The sequence below is a fragment of the Etheostoma spectabile genome, chromosome 9 (assembly GCF_008692095.1).
Source record: "Etheostoma spectabile isolate EspeVRDwgs_2016 chromosome 9, UIUC_Espe_1.0, whole genome shotgun sequence".
NCBI classification, from domain to species: domain Eukaryota; kingdom Metazoa; phylum Chordata; class Actinopteri; order Perciformes; family Percidae; genus Etheostoma; species Etheostoma spectabile.
This window is the reverse complement of record NC_045741.1, coordinates 23,867,429-23,890,417: the sequence shown is the minus strand read 5'-3', so window position 1 is coordinate 23,890,417 and position 22,989 is coordinate 23,867,429. Positions and strand designations below refer to the sequence as shown.

At 40.6% G+C, this 22,989-nt stretch overlaps 2 protein-coding genes across 11 annotated transcripts in view; both read right to left on the bottom strand.

Moving 5' to 3' along the window:
* Positions 1-22,989, bottom strand: part of shroom2a (shroom family member 2a) — a 37,271-nt gene that overhangs the window by 12,744 nt on the left and 1,538 nt on the right. For 3 of the 9 annotated variants that reach the window (XM_032526675.1, XM_032526676.1, XM_032526677.1), the window contains exons 2-3: positions 22,643-22,856; positions 11,705-11,853 (exon numbers count right to left, since the gene is read on the bottom strand). In XM_032526675.1, coding sequence (XP_032382566.1) covers positions 11,705-11,853; positions 22,643-22,849 — 356 coding nt within the window. In that variant the 5' untranslated portion in view covers positions 22,850-22,856. Of the gene's footprint in view, positions 1-2,066; positions 2,407-11,704; positions 11,854-20,688; positions 20,709-22,642; positions 22,857-22,989 lie in introns of those variants that run through there. The other 6 variants (XM_032526684.1, XM_032526681.1, XM_032526683.1 and 3 more) reach the window with 6 other exon arrangements.
* The window catches only part of LOC116696082 (AP-1 complex subunit sigma-2), a 33,908-nt gene continuing 25,705 nt past the window's right edge, over positions 14,787-22,989 (bottom strand). For both annotated transcript variants that reach the window (XR_004333613.1, XR_004333614.1), the window contains one exon: positions 14,787-14,798. The gene's annotated coding sequence lies outside the window, so the exon portion shown is untranslated. The remainder of the gene's footprint in view (positions 14,799-22,989) is intronic.

Genomic DNA, 22,989 nt, shown 5'->3' with positions numbered 1-22,989 from the left:
CACACACACACACTAAGAGCTCATTGACAATTGACTGGACCCACAGGAGAAGACAGGACAAAGACCATCTGACACTTAGACCACTGGTTCTGATTGTTGAAAGTTTGTGCACACTATAGCACTGAAGAAAACTTAGTGTGAAGGTTAGTGTCTAAAAAAGCTCACTAGGACAAAGGTTATCTAAATCCCTTCTGATCCCACTGAATTATCACAGAGTGTTCTACTTCACAGGAACATGCCGTCTACAGAAGTGTACATGTCCACTGGTACATGGCGTTATAGCCCCCTCTCCTGGTCAAACTAACGCATTGTCCTGGTTTCACAGTTTTGAGTTTCATGGAAAACGGTGAGAACAACCCTTTATGATGGACCTACAACACAGAAGACAATAACCAGAGTGGAACAGCAACAGTTTTACTCATCTCTCATTAGGCTCATTATCTAAACAACAGTTTGTAGCTGAGGTGAGCTGGTTGTGTTCCGACTTTGCCATATGGTCCCAGGGGGAACACAGGCCCAGCATGGGGCAGGGAGCTTAACATAATAGAGAATCTCAATCAGATCAGCACATCACCCCTCGATTCAAGCTGTCGTCTGCCTCCCAGACAGCCCGCATATCACTTCACAGGCACAAGAGACTTTGGTATTCATTTAGTACACCTACAGTGATATTAATGTAGTTGAGTTTATACAATTGTTTAACACGGAGGGTTATAGGGAAAGTTGTATTTACACACACACACACACAATATTATAATAATAAATACACAGTATATATATATTCATATTCTACTTGTATAAAATGGGTTACACTGATTCAAGGTTTGTGTTTTAAATGGAGCTTATATTGCATGACATGTTCTTTTTGACTTTTGGTAAGATTTTACGCATCAGGTTCTGACACCTATCAAAGAAACATGACTTAAGCGGAATACATTTTAAAACACCTGTAAATACTTGTTAATTGTTTAGCCTCAGTCTAGTATCGTATGTTAGACCTCGGTAGCTAACTTTACTATGAGGGAACTGTGGAAAATTGGTGTTGCACTGGTCAACAATTTTAGACAAAGCTTTGCCCTCATTGGACTCAAGACTTGGCCTACAAAGCCATGAGGTCAGGGGGTCCTGCCCCCACAGTCACCTTGTCTAAAGGCCTTCAATGAGCTGATGACAAGAGGCCCGAACACCAGCTTCCTTCAGATGGAGACCTGGAGCAAACTACTGGGTGGAATGTATAAGCTATTATATCTGCACCTTGCACTACTTTTAAAGACTGAGACAGATTTTCTCTCTCTTTTCTTTATAGATTTTCAGACAGAGAATTGGTTGAGCTCAATAAAGTGGGACAATTTCACAAAATTAATGGATTAAAGTTAAAGCCTATTTAGAGGACAAAGAAAAGCCAACATGGAGCCCAGTCTTCCTTGTCTCCACACAGTCCGTGTTTCTAGGGCACTAGGAGGTAGTCACACATGGCGCCTGCTATTGGTATGCAAATTACCCTGGTTTTATTAGGCCTATCGTCAGGGCTACAGCTGGGCCAGCACAGATATGCTAGGAAAGTGAATCAGTTGGCAGGAATGGGGGCAGGGGAGAGGCTATTTTCTAAGTGATCAGTTTAGAACCCCATGTCCCTTCAAATGTATCCGGTACCAACCAGTCCACATTTAAAAATAAACAACACATGTGTACAAAACCAAACAGACTTGTTAAACAAAGTAACGGCCAATGTATTAATAATAATTTAGGAAGAGTATTCACAGATGATTTTTGTTTTACCTAAAGATTAATTTGTATTTGGTAGGGAATGCTAAGTCTTGCTGATCATGGCTTAACCTAAATGATGAATGACCTCATAATTAAAGATAAGACAAAAACAATCACCACAATAACAGAGTATTAGGGTCATAAAAGCAGGCAAAGAAGGCCACAATATGTCCCCCAGTTATTCACTGAACTATCACAAGAAAGACAAAAAGCAGCAGATATGATGGCCTTCAAACACAGAAGTCAAAAGTGTAAAATACAAAAAGTGAGTAAAAGATAAAATGTTCAGTTTGACTCACCAAACATCTGGATGAAGGAATTCAAAATGGACACAAAGAAGAAGAGTGTTATCCAAAAGACCATACAATAATATTAGCCTGGAGCTCAATTTGGAAGTGAGGCCAGTTGTACCCGTGTGCTGGTCAGGCACTGCATTCCACAGACACTTTAAACACGAGCTAAAATAAAGACACATGCAGGCCGCTGAGGTCTGAGCATGATGGCACAACTCCACTACCTCTGAACACACAATCACACAATCAACCACAACTCAAAGACAGAATGTTCAACACAGTGTGGCCATGACTAAAACTAAGTTCTGTGGGCTGAATTAGTTTGAACGGAGGGAAGATTTCCTTCAGGATTACGTGGGTTTTACCCCGGGGAGGGGGTGAAAGAGAGTAAAGAGAAGGAGGAGGGCTATTGTCACAGCCAGTCCCCTCGGAGTAGTCCCGTAACTTGCCTCGTCTCATTGGCTCTTAGGAGCTAATATGCTAATGACGGGATGAAATGCCGGACTCTTGTCTTCCCATCTCCCCTCTTGTGCGGCAGACACACATTTCTACCATTGCTATGGTAACAGGTTGCTCTCTGGGGTGCAAGGGCACCCTGTTTACTCAAAGCCTCGGGAAATGAGCATTGCAACTGCACAAGCAGGGATGTCAGCGACACATGGCACATACAACTTAGTAATTAAAACTATTGATTTAAGAACATGGTGCGCTCATTATTTCAGGTTGTGTTTAATTAGTAGTAGTTCAATGAATGTATGAACTCAACATAAATGAATAACTAATAATTAAACATCATGCCCATTGGGCTTAGATTAGCCACAATAGCATTTTACTCTATTATCTGGTTGGACTAAAACCATTATGACATAGTGTGCTGTGTTTATTTAAATTAGTATTATACTCAATGACACAATTAGCAGTATGTCACTTAATTTCCCTTTTTTTTACATTTTAAAAGTGGGGTTTTTTGCCCTGTTATGCCTATTCTGGAGGGTACAAAGATTGATTCATTTATTTATGGATTTTATTTTATTACATTAACAGGACAAGGCACATTAATCACCATTTGTGTAATTGGGACAATTAGCCAGCCGGCTTACCTTATACTACAGTCAAAATGGCGAGATCATTTTGACAATTAATAAAGTGGCCATGCCCGTTCTGGTAGACAAGTGCTTCGTAGATTCTCATGGATTTTCATGTTCGAAATCTCTACTAACTTCCATTCAAAAAAGGCTTTTGGAAACTGTCCCCTTCTGTCACATAACCTATACAACATACCTATTAGTTAGGATCTTAGTGTGTATAGGACGTAATAAATTATATAAATGAAGAGTGCCAATTGCTGTGCCCTTTGAATGCCATAAAATATCTTGATCAGTGAGGAGACACTTTTTGAAGCCAGCTTGCTAACTCAGCACCCAGCACTTTCTATCTATTTTGTTTAACACCATGGAGTGCTTGGTGCTCCTTTTAAATGTAGCTTCTAGTGTATTGTGTTTTTACGTAAATATGTTTAGACACATTTTGGTAAATGTGTTTTGTATGATGCTTTGAATGTACCCTTTTAATAGCAGATTTGGCACAGTCAAACCAAAGACACATTTCTGCCTTTTTGGGTGCAAAATGTAGACAAAGTATTTCATTAACTATTCTTTTAAATTGCCCAACAAGCAATTTTATTTTCCAAATTTGCAGGGTCCTGACTTTTATGCAACACCTGCATAAATGAAGGGCCATTGTGCCAATGTAACTGTACAAGTGGTATAGCAAATATTTACAGCTGTACAGATTATAGTTGTCTCAATATAAAATACTGTAAAATAACATAATGACCATCCTAAATGGCGTTAATGGGAGAAAACACTCCTGCCTGAGTGACAAACAAGGTTTTTCCTTATTAACTTGCTCTGGCACACCAGCAAGATTTCTGGTGACAGGCAAGAAGATTAGCAAAGAATGGTTGCAACCTAAAGCTGATAGGAAAGCAATACAATTAACAGTGATCTATTGTGAGGGAAGCAATCAAACATAACATCCTAACAAGGTTCTCATTGTGAGGTACAGCAAATGCATCATTTTCTTAAGTTTAGCAATTGCCTCCTGTATCACATGGATTGTTAACCTTAACTAATATGTTTTGATTTGACCATGGTGTGAGATTCCTCAAAGACAATATAATGCCCTACAATGTGTGGCTTCGACAGAAACATGCATTCACTATTGTATGACATGTGGGAAAATGAAGAGCAGCATCATGTACTGTATTGTATAGGGCAGAAAGATGTTGAGGTTGTAATGCACCCAACCTGCACTCAGCAGGTGAGCCGGTGGATTCCATTTGGTCCCAGTGGGTCTGACAAAGGCCCTCTTCAGCAGACCCTACAATCAAACCAGTCATGTTTCGGGTGAAAGAGGTGAACCATGAGTAGCATGTAATGACCAGCACATTCCTGGGGTGAGTGGCATACCAGCTGTCAAGTCACCGGCTGTCTGCACTGACCCACAGTCAGAAACACCTGTAAACCTTTTGTCTGAAGGTGAGGGTTTAACAACATCACTATAACAAAGTCCTGCATGTTCTGCGTCTTAAACACCATCCAGTATTACAATTCAGGTTGTTTCGGGGTAAATCAGTAACTCAGAGTGCTGGTATAAATTCACCAACAACCTGTCAATTTTTTAAGCAAGCAGCTTTCACTCTCGTAACAGTATCCCCCCCAGAGCCCCTGGAGCACAAGGCAAGCAACAACTACAAACAAGTGGTCCCGTTTTTTGGTTTGAAAATCCGTCCTGAATGATTTGATCACATGTAGCCATCTCTAAGTACAGGTGAAAATTTACAAAGGACGCATTGAGGATGCATTGAGATCTAATCACTTGACCTGGTGGTCTGGACAGTGTATGAGCACATTCTTTTAGTAGTGTGTACACAAATGTGTCCTGGGCTACACTGAAGAACCGATTTTCAACTGTAAGTTCAATATGTACTCATTTACCAGCTTTGTCCAGCTATTGGTAGTTGTGTGTTTTTAAAAACATTAGTATTTTGAAAGTATTTCTCATGTCACAGACACCATTGAGAGTGAACCTTGGTTTTGATGTTATTATACTGTCAGCGATGTGTCTGTGTTTTTGTTCCGGTGTTCTGCACAGATCTGCCCGCCTGCTCTCCTCCCCGGCTCTTTGGTGTTCTGTGCCTCGTGGTAGCCTTGAAAAGGCGGCCGTGTCGGCAGGACACAAGTCTTTCCGACACGACAGAGAAAAGCCGCTAGCCAATAACCTTTTTTGTTTGGTTCATAAAATGTACCTAAATTCACAAATATGTAGGATATTACTACAGACATTCCTGTTATTACCGCTCTGCTGTTGCTTTTTAGAAGCAGGCAAGCCCATTGTTTTGTTATTTAAAAGCTGTTATTATGAAGCGACAAAATTAGGAAATGTGAGACTCCTATACGCAAACATGAAAGGGTTAGATAAAGCAGATATCTAGAAGTAGTCAGAAGAAGGAGAAGTTACGTCCTTTGGCACACACAGACACACAATGTCCGAACATGACGCATATAGGCGACGTTTTTTCATTATCCATTGCATGGTTCTCTTAGAAATGTATGACGTAGCCTATGTGAGTGACTGACACTCACAGTCACAGTCCCAGCCACACACCACACACACACACCACACACACCACACACACCCACACACACACACACCACACACACACACACCACACACACACACACACACACAACACACACACACACACACACACACACACACACACACACACACACACACACACACACACACACACACACACACACACACACACACACACCACACACACACACACAACACACACACACACAACACACACACACACACACACCACACAACACACACACAACACACCACACACACACACACACACGAGCTGCCCACTTGTGATTGGATCATTCAGATCAGATGTTGAAAGCAGGTGAAAACAGAGCCAGAGTGGGGATTAAATGTAGTCCCTCATAATGACATACTGTGGACCAACCACAAACAATCCAAGTGTCATATATAATATAATAGCACAAGCAAACATGCACAAAGTAGTCAAAAGTGTTAAAAGTGTGAGAAATGATTAAATGTTTCTGTAATGTCTGGCATGACATGCTTTGATTGTAGTTCACTGTGAGTGATCTTCCCTATTCACATTCATAATCACTAGTATGGTATGAAAAAATATATTTCTCATGTTGCCCAAAAGGCAAAGTATAAATATGTAATGCCCAGGGCACCCAGATAGCTCAGTTGGTAGAGCGGGTGCCCATATATAGAGGTTTACTCCTCGACGCAGCCGGCCCGGGTTTGAATCCAGCCTGCGGCCCTTTGCTGCATGTCACTCCCCCTCTCTCTCCCCTTTCATAACTTCAACTGTCCTGTCCATTAAAGGCCTAAAATGCCCAAAAAAGTAATCTTAAAAAATATGTAACGCCCATAAGGAAAATTTAAAAAATGATTTCTCCCCCCGGTTCAAAATTTTTCACATCTTTTTGTCTCTTTTGCTCTGATTAGACAGTACGGTTAAAAAAAAGTTTATTTGATTGAAACCTTCTTGTTTAGCTAAAGATGTCTATTTCGGTGACTCCGTGTCAACCTTGGGAATGGAGCAAACCAAAAAGAAACCGAGGGGTGCAGTTAAGACAGGGCTACACATAAATCTCTAAACTAGGATTTTCTCGGCTGAGACCCAAACAATTTTAAGAAATCTGCTTAAGACAAGAATTCAGTGCACAGCATTCCAAACGTACTACATAGGCTTATTTAGAAAAACAAAGACCAGTAAATGTAAGCCTCGGCACTGCAACCCCTACTGAATGCTTACACTGTAAGTTGGGCCAATAAGCTCTCCCAGGTATAATTGGATTGTGCACCACACCTCTGTACAGGGCAAACACATCTAAAATAGCCAGATAGATGTAATATTTGTGATGCTGCAACAAGTGAAAGAGAGAGGAAGGAGAAGCCTTCAGCTACACTAGACAACGTCTCATCCAATGCAGAATAATGAAGCATGTTAGTGACTGTGGTACTACTGTAACAATGCCAGAAGGGGGAAACCAAAAGCCACAACAAACTTCAAGCTTCATGTTGTAAAGTTTAATGATTCACTTTGCAGTTAGTAGCATGTTCTGCAAATGCCTAAGGGGAGGGAAAAGAAGGCCAACCACTGCGGGGGGTCCTGACGCAAATTAAAATCCTATCTGTTCTAAACTAGAGAGGTAAACACCTCATGTAAAAAGAGTTTAGCTATGTTGATCACCACTGCGATATCCAAGCTTCCAAGGCAACATGGTAGAGCTACTTTCTGCGAATTCCAGTGGCACTGGTATTGTTTGTTTTCTTTGGTGTCAGTAAAGTTGCTTTTAAGACAAGGACTGTCCATATACAGTAACCAGAATTCAAAGTAAGGGTTCCGCATTTAGCCAAATTACAACTTTTGGATTTAACAGTTAGCAAAGCATAACAATAGCAAGCTGGAATGCAGGCACATGCAATGTGCTGCTGTGTGTCTCACTGTATGCAGCAGTTAGTGTTGGCAAGTTTTAAACAAATCTAGCATAAAATGTACAATTTAACTGCAGCTCACACCCTAGTTTAATTTTTGATGTGCAGATGTTTTAAATCACATCGAAGAAGTGAAAACTATATAAATTTGAAAGATTCCCTCTTTTGACATACTGAAGTTGAGGCCCGGATTGCACAGTAGTGTTGTCGAGGCATGTGCAATACAAACAAGGACAAGGTGCCTCCCACAAAAACCCTCACCTATCTAAACTGTATGTGAAGTGTGATGAGCCGCGCCCTGCCTCTTTTCTAAATGACACTATACCAACAGTCTCACATTAGTCACTGCATCCAAAATACATGACTTGCTAAATCAAGCTCCGCCCTTCTTCTGTCTATAACAGAGACCACACCTATAGAGGAGCAGGTTCTGACAGCTTCCTGATTCTCCTTCAACTATCCCTGAGCTCAAAAGAACGGTGCTGCATCCCGACCCCTAAATGCGCAGGCACAGATAAAGTTTCAAACATTAGGTTTCCATACTGGTAAAGGTAGTGATGTGGAATGCCACACTGTACAACTATTAAAGTGTTGAGGTACTGTATATCAACTTTGCAATATCAACAATAAGACTTGTCCTTGTAAGGAGATGTCTTTTTCCATTTACAATTACAAACATACCAAAATGACAATTCCCAGATCCTTTCTCTATGCCTCCTGCTCTTCTGTAGTAGAATCGTCACAGTATTTATTTCCTATTCTCCCCATTTTAAAAAGGAAAAATAAATGTTGCTGCCATGAATCATGTGACACTAGCAAGTGATTAGCCATGATACAAGACACTTTAGAAATATTTAGTAATATTAGGACTGCTTCTAGGTCAATTTTGAGTTGATTTACAGTATAATTTATCTTTTGGCATGTGCAGTAGTTTGTGATGCTGTTGAAGAACTTTATTGCATTAGACAGGGAGTTGTTTTAGTCATTTACCCAACTCACATCGATACAAATTCAGTGAACAAAATATTAACAGCATATTATATACATTATTAACAGCTGTCAGTATGATACAACATTATTTAACAGCACCACAAACTACATCCTCCAAAATAACCAGTTTCAACAAAAACGGAAAAATATACCGGTTACCTTTAAAGGTGCTCTAAGCGATGTCACCCATGTTTTAGGCTACAACATCTGTTGTCACATACAGCAAACATCTCCTCACTATCTGCTAGCTGCCTGTCCCCAGAACACACTGTAAAAAACATCTCCTCCCTATCTGCTAGCTGCCTGTCCCCAGAACACACTGTAAAAAACATCTCCTCCCTATCTGCTAGCTGCCTGTCCCCAGAACACACTGTAAAAAACATCTCACTATCTGCTAGCTGCCTGTCCCCTGAACACACTGTAAAAAACATTCTCACTATCTGCTAGCTGCCTGTCCCCAGAACACACTGTAAAAAACATCTCACTATCTGCTAGCTGCCTGTCCCCTGAACACTGTAAAAAATCTCCTACTATCTGCTGCTGCCTGTCCCCAGAACACACTGTAAAAAACATCTCCTCACTATCTGCTAGCTGCCTGTCCCAGAACACAACTGTAAAAAACATCTCACATCTGCTAGCTGCCTGTCCCCAGAACACACTGTAAAAAACGCGGTCTCTGTAGACAGCCCAAGGCCTACAAATGGCAACAAAAACAAACTGTGCCCACCTGCACCACAAAGTATACACAAACAGTGTTCCAGCTTTCCAGCCAACAACAGACAAGAAGGATTTGGGGGTGGGGGTTGGGGGGGGGGTTAGTGTGCGGAAGCACAGAAGGGAGGGGGAGGGGATGGGATGAGGAGGAGGGAGGGAGAGCTAGACTTGTTTCGTTTGAAAATACTTACAACATCAACAAGAAGTAACATCACACAACATTGCTTAGAGCACCTTTAATGTAGGTAGAACTTACCGCATTGCTGCATTATTTAAATATGTGTACCTACGGGCACCTAAGTGTATGTCCAATTTCTTTACAGACTAGTGGGTTTTTCTCACAATTTGTTCTTGCAAATGGTTTTCTGTTGGCAGAAGCCATATAAGATTAGTTGGTATGAAGTTAAAAATGTAATCTGCGGAAAGCAAAAGATACTTTAACTGCTGCAACAATGTGTTTTAAAGACCCAATGAAATTAAAAAATAAATTTTCAATTTCATCAAGTTCAAATCCAGTGTCAAAAAGTGCAGCAGGTAAGCCTTATAAAACTAACTTTTTTTCACATTTGCTGAAACTGACGCTATGTTCGAATAGAACTGCATGAAGCAGATCATTTAAAAAAAAAAAAGGAAAAAAGAAATCCTGCTCCTCTGGCACCAGCTAGCATCTACAGCTAGGAGTGGGATTTGCAAAAAAACACTGCTCCCTGTTCAGATGCACCAATCAGGGCCGGGGTGGGGGGGGAGGTGTCTAACTGTGTGTCAATCACTACTCGTGTACACGTATTTCATAGCGCCTTCCCCTCCCCTTTCCACGTGCACGAGCTGCAGAAAGGTTTTCCCCGCTCTATCGTGCACAGCTCTCCCTTGTGAGGGGGAGGGACTTAGAACACTGTTTCGGGCTTTAGCGGAAAGGGGTAAGGGACTGAGAAGTTGTCGATGTTCAAATTTTTTCCAGTCCTGGATCTTTGCAATCCTACCTATGGCACCTTTAAATTGTTCCGTGGTGTATACACAAATGTATCCAATCAAACGATTATTCAGATTTTAAGTGGGGAAACAGGACTGTGTGGGTTGATTTTATGGTAAATGACATGGCAACATGAGCAAACATCCCCACAACATCGTCATCAGATTGGGATTCAAATTCTTGCTACATCCTGAACGGTGCAGGGAAGTGTGTGACATCATGTTTTTCCAACTAAGCTCCTCCCACTTCAAACCAGTGAGAAAAGCAATGACATTAACAGAATTATAGAAATCTTTCATGTGTGGCAACCAAAACTCTAACTTTGGCAGAAAACTGTGAAAACTGTTAATGTAGACTTCATTGCTCATAGTAAGACGCCAGTTGAAAAGATGTGTCTTCAGGGCCTTTAAGTTACCCCACAAAAACACAAGTAATCAAATAGGCACACACTGTTATAAACAGTTACACATCCTTCTTTTTTCCAGATCCTATTATAGACATGTTTATTGAGAATAAAACACAATGAGCAAGACTCACAGCCACGTCCTTGTGGAGAGATAAATGGTAAAATGACTTCCTTGAATGGTAGGATTTGTTCAGGGATTACGTTATTATACGATAGTGTACAAAAGAAAATGCGGATGGCACAAAAAGACAATGGGACCAGTGTTTCACACACAACAAGGTCATTTGTAAGAAGGCCTTCAGGACTCAGTTGACAAATGATTCATCAGTTAAACAAGATATGAATACTCAACAATACCTTGGAGTCAATAAGTCACAGGGACCGGCCTCTGACAAAAGAAGTGAATGTAACCATTTATCGTGGGCTTGTTCCGCTGCAGTCTGTTCTTTGGTCAATGAGAAAGAGTGAGATGTGTGGTGTTAAGTGCTGCAAAGAAGGGGAAAAAAAGCAAACTAGAAATGCCTTATCCCAGAGGGTGTGAGACCAACAGACTGATAAAAACAGTCCCAGTGCCAAATAGTGTCATTTGCATCATAACTTCCCCTTGTTTGTCCTTCCCACACCTGCCTGCGTGTGATCTAATAGAGCAAATGATGTCACCTACAGCCTCACTTCCTTCCTTCAACATGATCATGAAAAATTGTGTCACAAGCCACGCGCTCCTACTGACTGCAACCAAGTATAACCTGGCAAAACAGGACCATCTAGCTGCAGAAAACTCAAGCGACAGCTTGGAAAAACCAGGAAGTGCAGGCTAAGTCTATAGACACACTATGCAGAAAAACAGCTGCAAGGGCCAGGATCCTCTGTGTCTACTCCTTTGTCACCTTGGTTTGTTGGAAATGTTACCATAGTAACCGATTAGGCTGAGAGGGTGGTGCACTTGTGACAGCAGCAGATGTAGAAGGAGAGGGCATGGGAGGGCACCGAGGATTGGTTACCTACCTTTTCACCACCAGACTGAGGGTCTTGTGGGAGCCTTTGACTAGGCAGATTGCCTCTTGCCTGTAGCCACTCAGGGGAATCTCGTTGATGTTGACAAGCTCGTCTCCGACCTGGAGACTCACAGCTGCTGCCTTGCTGCCCTCCTCAACCTGGAACATAAACACAGCAGATGGAAAACAACATTTTATAAAGATACCAACATATTAAAGAAAGCCAACTTGTGGGTTGTGGGTGTGGGAATTCAGAGGAAGCTAGATGACATCAAACCAAGAAGGTCATAGGTTATAATAATAACAACAACAACAATAATAACATTAATAATAACAACAACAACATTAATAATGAGAGGACACACACCATTGGGTCGTCAATACAACATCTGCACGCAGCAGCAGAACTGAGTCCCTGCCATTTTGGACTGAACCAAGGGCTTGAATTAATAATGGAGATACGTAAAATATGCCAATCCTACTTGTGAAAGCGGATTCATTTATTTAAAACTGCAAGAAAACAACGACAATGGTATGGTAAACATACAGTATATGGATAACGTTTCAGAAAAAAGCGTAATACTTTTATTTTATTTCCTTGTGAAATGTTAATTATGCACCAAACACAGAGGCAAATTCCTTACATGTCAAAACTTACTTTGCAAAAAAACGTATTCTGATTCGTTTTTTAATTACAAATACATAGTTAGAGAGAAAAACAATAAGTCAAAAGAACGTTTGAATATTACAATCACTAATAGCCTATTTACATTGACACCTGTGGTTGGATTCATTCATTCATGTTTGAAACGATCACTGCCCACAGCTTCTATTTCCACTGACTGCAATAGCTTACATGAAGTATTGTCGTATGTCAAACATTCAGGTTGAGATACAATTCTGAAATGTACCACACTACTTCTACCATGAGATCATCGGATCAAGATTCAATCATTAAGATTTTGCAACAGTTGTTTACAGTACTGTTTACAGTAAAACATTTAAATGCACTGCGGGCGCAATTTTTTCTGCAGATATCTGGCAGGATCTTTAGTGGAGGACAGTCCGAAGATGCGGGGAAGGTGCAGGGAGCAAAAACTGTGTGAGGAGAAAAAACTTTCCTCGCCGCTCAAAGCATATGAACATGTCTGCTCACGTGGGCCTACATTTTATTTAAAGTTGCAAAGTGCTACAGTAGCAAGTACAACTGATTTATTATGAATTTTTAAACTTCGGACGGTTGCTGTAGCACCACCCATTGGAACTATTTCCTACTTTTTCATGCATGGGAAAGCAGAATTAATGGTAGAAAATTGAATTTTTCATGGAAAAGGTCTTTTAGAGGCAATCAGACAGTCTTGTCTGAACTGACTTACTGGAATAGAGGTCTACGCTAAAACCTATAGTTTGTGAAAGGACATATGTTATATAAAGAAAACTTGTAGCATTATATAACATGTTAGCATTTTTGCCAAGCCAGTTTGACAAGTTAAGTTGGTTTTCAGATCATCTTTTGGTCAATAATTACCTGATTGCTGGGAAACCTAAAAGCTAGCTCTGGATTCTTACCCGGATAATTTCAGCAGAAGAAGAATACTGCTTGTGGATCTTCATGACAGAAGGTAACGGATACTTTATGCTTTTAACGGTACTTATATATGTATTATTCACGGCAGCATTGAGTCCACAATTGTGGTTGTTGCGCAAAAAGAATGTTAGTGTCACATCTTATTATAACCTTTTTGATCGAACGGTCTTTGTGGACCTCTGCCTTTGGAATGTGACAGTAGGGCCATAATGGGTGTTGCCCACCAATCAAGGAGTGTGCCTTTAATGCACATAGTGCTAAATATTTATATTAATCAGAGTGGCCACAGGCGCATAGAGATTATCCAGTTCATAAGAGGGTGCCAAAAAACTTCTTATATCCAAGAAGTTCCAACCACAGTGTTGTGAAAGAGTTGAAGTAATCTCATGCAGCCTAACCTTGGTGCTACTTACTGCTTCTCAGTACTTTGAAACCGGTGATAAGCAAACCCCTGATATTTACCGTGGGTTTTAAAGCCTATAGTGGTGCAGATCATGCTACCGTGACCTTGTGTTTCAGAACAAAAAGACCCTGATTGAATTGAGGAGACAAGCAAAAAAACTTGCAATATTTGGACACATGTTTTCAGTGTATATTACAAAGCATCTTCAGAGCAGGAAACCATTTATGAAAGACTACTGTGGGTATATTGAAATTATGGAGCCTAACACACACACACACACACTACCACCAACACACACACCCCACACACACACACCACACACACACACACAACACACAACACCCACACACACACACACACACACACACACACACACACACACACACACACACACACACACACACACACACACACAAACGAGGGCAGTATAATTACAAAACTTAAGATGCTTAAGGGATATGTTCACCCAAAAGCCAGCAGTTTCTTGTTGACATTCTTAATATATTTTATATGGTAACAGTGACAGAAGAGTACTAGCAGTTAACAGCAGGTAGAGTAGTTTCTGAAGACATAAATCAAAGGCTATAAAAATACTTCAAAAAGCTACTGTCCAAGCTAGTGGCATGCTGTAAAAACAAACTGCATTGTGTTTGTTTGAGGGCAGACACCTGGAATAACACATCTCTCAAAGGGAAGTACAGTGAACTGAGCACAGCACACTGGAGTCAACAACTGCTAGTGTTAACATATCCCATCAGACCCACTGCACATAAGATATTAAACTGACAAAAGCACAGCTACAGCGGAGGTCTCTGAAGTGTCAGCGTTAAGGTCAGTGCTGTCCTCACACTGACGCAGTAAGTCAGATATGAGAGGAGAAAGACAGCACGGCTCAGTGTGGAGAGAAAAGCAGTGAGAACTTGCTTGGCAGTTGGCACGTTAACACACAAAAGTCAAGCTCTGCAGCTAACTATCAGTTCTCCACTCAACCTGTGAGAGGGGGCTGTATGACTCAATTACAAAGGTATGTGTTCATTTACAGACCATTACGTCTTATATGGCCTTTATCCTCAGCACAGAAAACCAGAGCCAAGATAGCTCAAATCAAAGCCCCTTTTCATTTTTCTACAATACCAATTTTAAGGCAGGGTTAAGGCAGGGTGGACTGAGTTTTTATGACTGGCTAGATTCCTGAGCTGGTCCTGATATGGTAGGGTATTTTTGCTGAGAAACCGAATCACTGACTGATGTGTTTACAGTTGGTTACCGTGTTTAAAATGGACACAAAACATTCCAGTTTTACTAAACCGGATCATTCTCACTTCTTAACACTAGTTTGAATACATTTACCTCAGGTACACTCAAGCACCAAATGGACATTAACTGGTTGTCTTTCACAAGGGTAAACTAGTGGTTGTGGTTGTGCAAGATTAAGGTAAGGTCTTAAACAAAACAACAAAAAAGAATGACATTTTTAAGTGTTTTTATTGATATTTTCTTTCAACTAACACATAAGTGTAGGGCGTTTTCCGCAGAATGTCGTTACCTTTTTGGGTTGTGTTTATTTTGGCAGTTGATGTTGCAATGACGATAAAAAATTACATATTGTTCAGCCTTAATGGTGGCTATCATAAGCGTATTACAGCATAAATCTGTAGATAGATATTTTTTGGCCTTTATTTGATAGAATAGCGGAAGACAAGTAAGTGGGGAGAGAGAAAGGAGAATGACATGCAGCAAAGGGCCGCGGGTCGGACTCAAACCTGGGCCACTTTGGTAAGGACAGAGTCTAAGTATATGGGGCGCACACTTAATCGGGTGAGCTTCCAGGGCACCCTGTTATGTTTTAATAGTTTTCGGACAACAATGGAGCACTATGGCACACTGGAAAAAAAACAGAGTTCAGCAAACACTTGTCAAAAGGTTGTTTTTGGTCTTTTGGTGGAATTTGTTGCATTGTCATCTCTAAAGCATTGTGACATTGGGTTTACGGATTTAAAAAAGATGGACTAATTTTGCAAACTGCAGAATACTCAATTATACAGTACAGTGTTTGCAACCAGACCATGCTGCTGTGCAAAATCTTTTACATTTTTTTTGAATGCCAATGTAAGTTTGATTACAGAGTACGCAGACAAGCATGGTGTACAGTAGCTCCAAAAACTCATAGAATGTCAACAGTGGTTGAGGAAAACAAAGGAGAGAATGTTAAATAAACATACAAATAAAGGATATCTCTATCTATCTATCTATCTATCTATCTATCTATCTATCTATCTATCTATGTGACACACAGGGCCTGCACAGTAGTCTGATTTTTATTCAAAACAACCTAATAGGAAACATGGCTTCACAATAAGAAAATAATTTAGGAATGAATAGGATATACATAAAAACAGCAAACAGCGTCAAGTAGCAGCACAAAGGAAAAAAAACAAGGGCAAATAAAGGCAGTGTCTACACAACAAGAAGGCAGCAGGGTGATAGTGCTTTTTCAAACATTTTTCACTATGGCAGCCCAATCGGCTTGAGCCATATCATGTCCTTTGTTTACTATTCTTCCTCTAGGCCCTAATCAGTCAAACACCAGTCATCCTGAATCCCTGGGTATACTCCAAAATAGCCACATGTCTTTCTGTGGGACATTAAGGGAAGGATGTGGTGGTGATGAGGGTAAGGAATGTGTCTTTCTGCTGACATATGTCCTGTGTAGCGAGTTGACAGGACATTGAACTCAGACCTCTTGGATGATTTTAGGCACTGCCTGCATACATCAGGACAATGTTCATTGCTGTTTTGACAAGACACCAGCAACCACATAAACTCATGCATGCAGTATTTGACCTTTGCATAGCTTTTTTGTGTTACTTTTAAGTTTTATCATTCTATGTAAGTTAGACTGACGTTTAAAGCATCTCTGCCTATTGCAAATTGCCATGGGGCAATGAAAAGATACAGGCAATGCAATTTTCTGTTCATGTGAACAAGGCATGTTAAAAGCATTTGATAGAGACGGTCATGGCTACTGGAGGAGCGGAGGAATTTGAAAGCCTGTGAGGCTGGCTACAGAGCTGCGTTGTATTAGTGGCAATTGGTAGTTGAGTTACCTGTGAATAGGGGGCTTTAACCAAGAGCTGCCGTTCGTTTCGGCAGACATTGCAGTTAAGTTTTAGGCAACAAAAAGTGAGCGTTATGTGGCAATGACAGTAAAGTTTAGTCACTAAAACAACTAGTTAAGTTTAGAAAATAAAAATCATTGTTCAGATTAAAACATTCCCAAAGCACACACATTTCCAGGGTGAAAGTCCTTTGTCCCCCCCCCCCCCTTTCGTGTGCTGACCAGAAAAGATCCGTGATCCGATCCTAACCGTGAGTTTTGTGATCCGTGCACCCCTACCGTTTACATCACTATAGTTTGATGTTGCATTACATAACCCACTTCTTATGTAAAGCAGGGCCTGTGTTTGCATCTCTCCTCTCTCATGCTCTTTGGGCGACGCCGCCCTCACTTCTCTCCTCCAACATGGAGAGAGACACAGCGCAGGTCCACACTGCTGACATTTACCTACAGTTGTAATTGTTATTTACACAGCTGTATATTTTATTAAGCAGGAGAGGAAAACCTGCATTTGTACCTGTGTTTCCACTGGTAACGTTCCGTTGGCTGTAACTGGATGTAACATTCATTTCAATTCTATGAGTAATGCCCAATTTATGATCCTGCATTAAATCTACACCTCGCACAAAACGAACTACACGTTGCTGCGACGCAGACAGCAACAAGTGATGGGTTCGGTTGGCTGTGGTTTGATACTAAGCATTTTCCTCTACTTATTTCAGAGTTCTCCTGCTCTGTGAACAACATGAAATAAAGGAGAGGGTTTACATTAAATTACACTACATGTCATTTAGCTGACGCTTTTGTCCTTACAGAGGGGTTGCACACCTCTGAAACCACAAGGGGTTAAATGTCTTGCTCAGGAACACATTGGTTAATGCACCGCAGTAGGAATTGAACCCAGATTTCCCACAACAAAGGCATATCTCATGTCCACTGCACCATCACCACCACCGTGCACTACATTTCCTGCTATAGCTTTCCGACCATGGTCAGAAAGCAAGGGGGGGGGGGGGGGGGGGGGTCGGTACTCGTTCCGAAGCAAAAACCTGTCACTCTCTCACTCGCTCTACCACACACCAGCACAGACACCAGCAAGTATAAAAGAGCAAGTGAGACGGTGCCATGCCGATGACCTGGAGATGCACATTCAACTCACGCTGGACGATCGTTAATGAGTCAGCTGCCACTGTGAGCAGAGAATCCAGTCTGCAGCGTAGTTCAAACACTTCAGCTGCACAATTTCAAACAGGGAAGGAATCCCTCTCTTTGCATTTTATTATGATCACAGTCAAAATGTGCTGGAGACATCTCACATCTGGCTTTGACTTACACTGAACAGTGAACACTTTGTGAGCTCACTTTGTAGAAAATACCAAGATATACATTAAGCCATTCAGCCGAAATATACAGAAATGTGATTTTTGGTCTGCGTTTGCGCTGAGAGGGGAGGGAAGTCTCGGAGGGTAGGCCAGAGCACACACGCGCCACTCACTCTTTTTTTTTTTTTTTTAATCACTGGCCCAATTTGGCAACCTGCTGATTGTGTGCTCTGGTATGTTTTTACTGGCTCCGGGGCATCAGTCAATCCTTAATGTTGGACCCTATCATATAGATGAAACACCCAGCCCCAGTTTATAGGTGTTATTTTGGAATGAATGTTGCCCGTCTAGAAATGCAGTAAATAATCTCCATTAAAAGAAAGAATTCTGGACCTCACCAATTTTTAACCCTGGTCAGAGTGCATTTCATTTAAGCAGTTATTTTGACAGCTGTTTGTGCGTGTGTGAAAGCTTGCACAATTTGAGAAGACTGACTTCTTCTGAAAGTTAAAAAAAGGTTTTGTAGGAAAACTGTTATATTACTCAAAAAGTGAGGTATCAAAAAAGGAATGGTTTTGGTCTTGCTGCCAAAACACTGGTATCATTTTGGCAGTAGCACTGAAAAATGTCTAATGAAACCCAGCCCTACACATGGTAGTGACCCTTTGTTTTTTGAAATTCAGATAAAACATAGGTGGAAATAACTTCAAAGAGCACACACTGACCCATTAGTTATTTTCTAACTGATCAATAGGCATTCCATAACCCTACCTCCAAAACCGGACTTACACAAATCCTCCCATGAGACATAATGCTATTCTCTATGAATCATCTTTGCCCAAAAGATTGAGCAATCCTGAAACAGCCATATCAAGCCCACAACGTTAGGACATAATAGCAATTATTTGTAAAACCTGTTTACCTGCAGGTGATTTATCACAGCGTGTAAGAACAGAGACATGTTTGCAGTTTATCTGGTGGTACTGGTCTTTAAGAGCAAATAATATTTTCTTCCATATAAAACGTGAACCTGGCACAGGAAATATATGTATGAGGTACATGCCCAGCTGTGTTGTGTAAAACCGGATTATATAAGTTTATTGAGACGAACGACTTAAAGTCCACAAAGAACATGAGCATAACCTGAGCTATGAGAAGAATGTTAAGAATTTTAATTAGATCCAGGTTTATTTTTCTTATTTTTTTTACCAATGCTCTTTACCTCTCATAGAACTGTGGGCCCTTTATTTTTTTAATAATTATCTTTCATTTTAATGCTGGAGTTCATGTGTTGAGACTTGGAGCAAAGACTCATGTTGTGTCAAGCCTTCTTAGTGTTTTAAAAATGTTGATTTTGATGGTATCATAGCAGTGCCCCTGGCTCTCGTGTTCAAAAGGCTATTTGACCCAAAAACAAGAATTCCGTGAATCTTAAAAGTGCCTTTCAGTCCTAATTGTGCTTTTAAACGAAAGTTAGACGTAGGTACATCCACAAAAACACCCTAGGTTGCATTTTGGAGAGAGTTACGCTTTAACACAAAAATCAACATGGGTGCTACTGCATGACATGGTTGAGCAGTACACAGTGACACAGGGAACTGTGAGCAGTCGGACTTGTCTGTGACGGTGTTTTATTACACTTTTCCCCAGAAGGAGAGAAAATACTGTGTTTTATTAAACACAAAATGGTCATATTGATTGATAGATCAAGTCTAACAACCATTATGACCATTAACCTCCTGCATCACTGTAGCCATACCTGTTCAGGCTTACATGTCTGCCGTATGTCCGCATATTTATGTCATAAGACAAGAGACAAAACTTGGAGGCCTCAACCATTTCTTTCAATTCTAAGCAGAGAGTGTTTTGTAGAAACTTAGTAGACCTTTCTACAATGTACTGTATATTAATATTTTGTAAGGAAAACAGTAGGTTAACTTTATCTAGACAACACAAATAACTCAACAACATGCCTTTGTAAATCAATGGCTATCCTCAGAGAGTCACTCCAAAAGAGCGCAAATCACTAATCCTCACTTAATTTGTCCTATCATGCCATTCCAACGGTCTTCGGGCTGTCACAGATAATTCACTACATTCAGCAAATCAAACAAAGCTCCTACATTCCTCCCCTGCTCCTTGCACCACAACCTACTATCCTCCAAACAGAAATAAATATTAGAAAGCAAAGCATCCCCAAGTGGGATCTAACACACACACACACACACACACACACACACACACACCTAAGTGACAGCAAACAAAAACTCTGATGCATTTCAAGACAGATTGAAAAACGTTGGTTAAATCTAGTGCATGAGTACTTTACTTCATGACGTTACTGAAAGAAAAACAAATGCCCTTGGAGTAAGGATGTGGCGTTCAGTGACAAAACATTAACAGTAAAATGCTGTCAATATCAAACCAAAGAAACGGAGTCCAAATCGGCAATGGCTCACCAGACGCAATTCAGCAATGTGATCTCGCCATATAGTCGTACAGCTCAAAAACTTAAAATAGTCAGAATTCTTGTCATTTTTAATAAAATGATTGTAAAACCTACGGTAATGTGGTGAAGGTGGTCCGCAGTTTCACTCTAAGCCCATATAAAGCCTGGAATCCTACGTTTCATCCATCTGAGTTGGACTTTGGACCCTTTCGGGGGGGTCAATACAGAAACGACGAACAAAAATCAAGCAGGGACACAACTCCCAACAAACCATGTCAAATTAACTAGCAAGGTCTTTTGTAGTAAATCATTACACACTCAACAGAGAATTGAGGTTACATTGGGATCTCAGAGCTGATTGGCCTGCACTGTGTTTAGGCACTCTTACTGTATGCATACTGTGACTCATCAGCAATTTAACAAAGTCATTGCATACAGGGACTACAAGCCACAGAGCACGTTCTCTTGAATGCTTATTTTTTGGGATTTAAAAATGCTCACTTTGGAGCACTTCACTACACATTCAGCCAAAATTTGCCAAATGCGACTGTACTAAAACAAGAAAAGCTGTGCTTGTGTCATGTCAGCATTCCAACATGCTACTAATGACAATCCTAGGATGTTGATGTTAATGTTGTACCTTTAGTGCTATTTATCAATCTAAATGGTTTTGGTGACCAGTGTTGGAGATATCGGCCTTACTTGTGAAAAACTCAACAGTAAAGTCTGTATTCTGGTTGTGTGTGTTGTGTTTCAGGGAGGAACTATTTTATATTATTTTCTGAACTACACTCGCCAAGCATAACATTGCACAGAAGTCCTTCCTGGTCCAACATTGCTAGCTTGTGGAAATAAGATAGCTCACAGATACTGCTAGCTAATGTTACAGCTAAGCCAAGGAGGACGCCATTACTGTTTACATTTTGCACTGTCACCAGCATGAGCCTCTCGTCCATGAGTATGCTTCCTTCTGTTTAGTGATACGGCTGGCAGGTGTAGATCTGTACAAACAACACATGATGAAACTGCTGACAACTAGGTCTGTGGATTATCTTGAGTCACTGGGTCATGGGAAAAGACATTGCTGTTTTTTTGGTGCTATGAGCACGCCAAGTGCCATCTAGTTACATTATATTCAATGGAAAGCAGACATCTCTATGGCCAATATTTCAGACACTGGGTAACTAACACCAAAACAATCCAGATTGATAAATAGCACTACAGGTAAGGGCCGATTTTATTTTGGGAAGAACTGTCCCTTTAAGCAGTTTACCATGTTTACTATCTTAGCTCATAAAACTTTGAGCTGCTGCTGGGTCTAGATGAAGTCAGGTTGTGACCAAAATCAGCGTGATTCCTCTGAGGACCATGACTAACTGTACTAAACGTCATGGCAATCCATCCAGTAGATGTTGAGATATTTCTGTCCGCTCACTCTAGACCAAACTGACTAACTAACATTGTATGCTGCTAGCACGGTTAAAAACAATCATCAACTGTGCTCATGATATCAACATTTGTTCAATATCATCCCCTCTCTTCTATAAAAATTTGATTGTATTCTCTAGCATCAGCAAATAAAGGTGTACAGAGACATGTCAGCAGTGAAGTGTCAGGTATCAGAGCAGACAGCACTGTGTGTTTCCTCAGATGACAGTAACTAGTAAAATCAATCAATCAATCAAGTTGTACTGGTCTGGGACACAACTAATAAAAGTGATTGTTTGTGCAAGCAAATACGCAAAGAGTAATATTTAACTTTGCCAGACATCACCACTGGTGCCATCAGGATAAACGTCCCATGAAATCGGGGAGGGGGGAGAGAATTTGGCTGAACCAAACTTTAAAAAAAAAAATTAATTTTTAGCTGTTTTTACATATGCATGTAGTCTATTGAAAAAAGAAAAGAAATCACCTGTATTTACATCACAAATCTATGTGATTGTATGTGCAGCACTTTAAAATAAAAATAGTGTGCAAGACCTTTTAAAAACTAAAACCGATCTGCAAAAGTTCACACGCCAGCTCAATTCTCAGCTGTATTTACAATTGAAAAAGTGGTGTTTACCTTGGTTATGAGCAGAGGTTCTCGATGCTCCAGTCCCCCTCTCAGTGTAAATCCCCACGGTGCTCCTCCTGAAAGAAAAGCATCCACCAGCCTCCAGCCATCACCATCTTTGTTCCTCTGATTCAGACTTTCTGATTTCTGCATCCCATGCCAAAGGCTCTCTGCTTCTGTGTAGTGTGGATCATGCTTATATCCCTCAGCATTCATGGTACTGCTACAAAAGGAAACGTGAAAACATTCAGACAAAAAAATTAGAATAAGCACTTAATAAATTACCTTACTCTTATAACGTATTTCAGTAAGTAGTGTGTATATATACATACATACATACATACACACACACACAC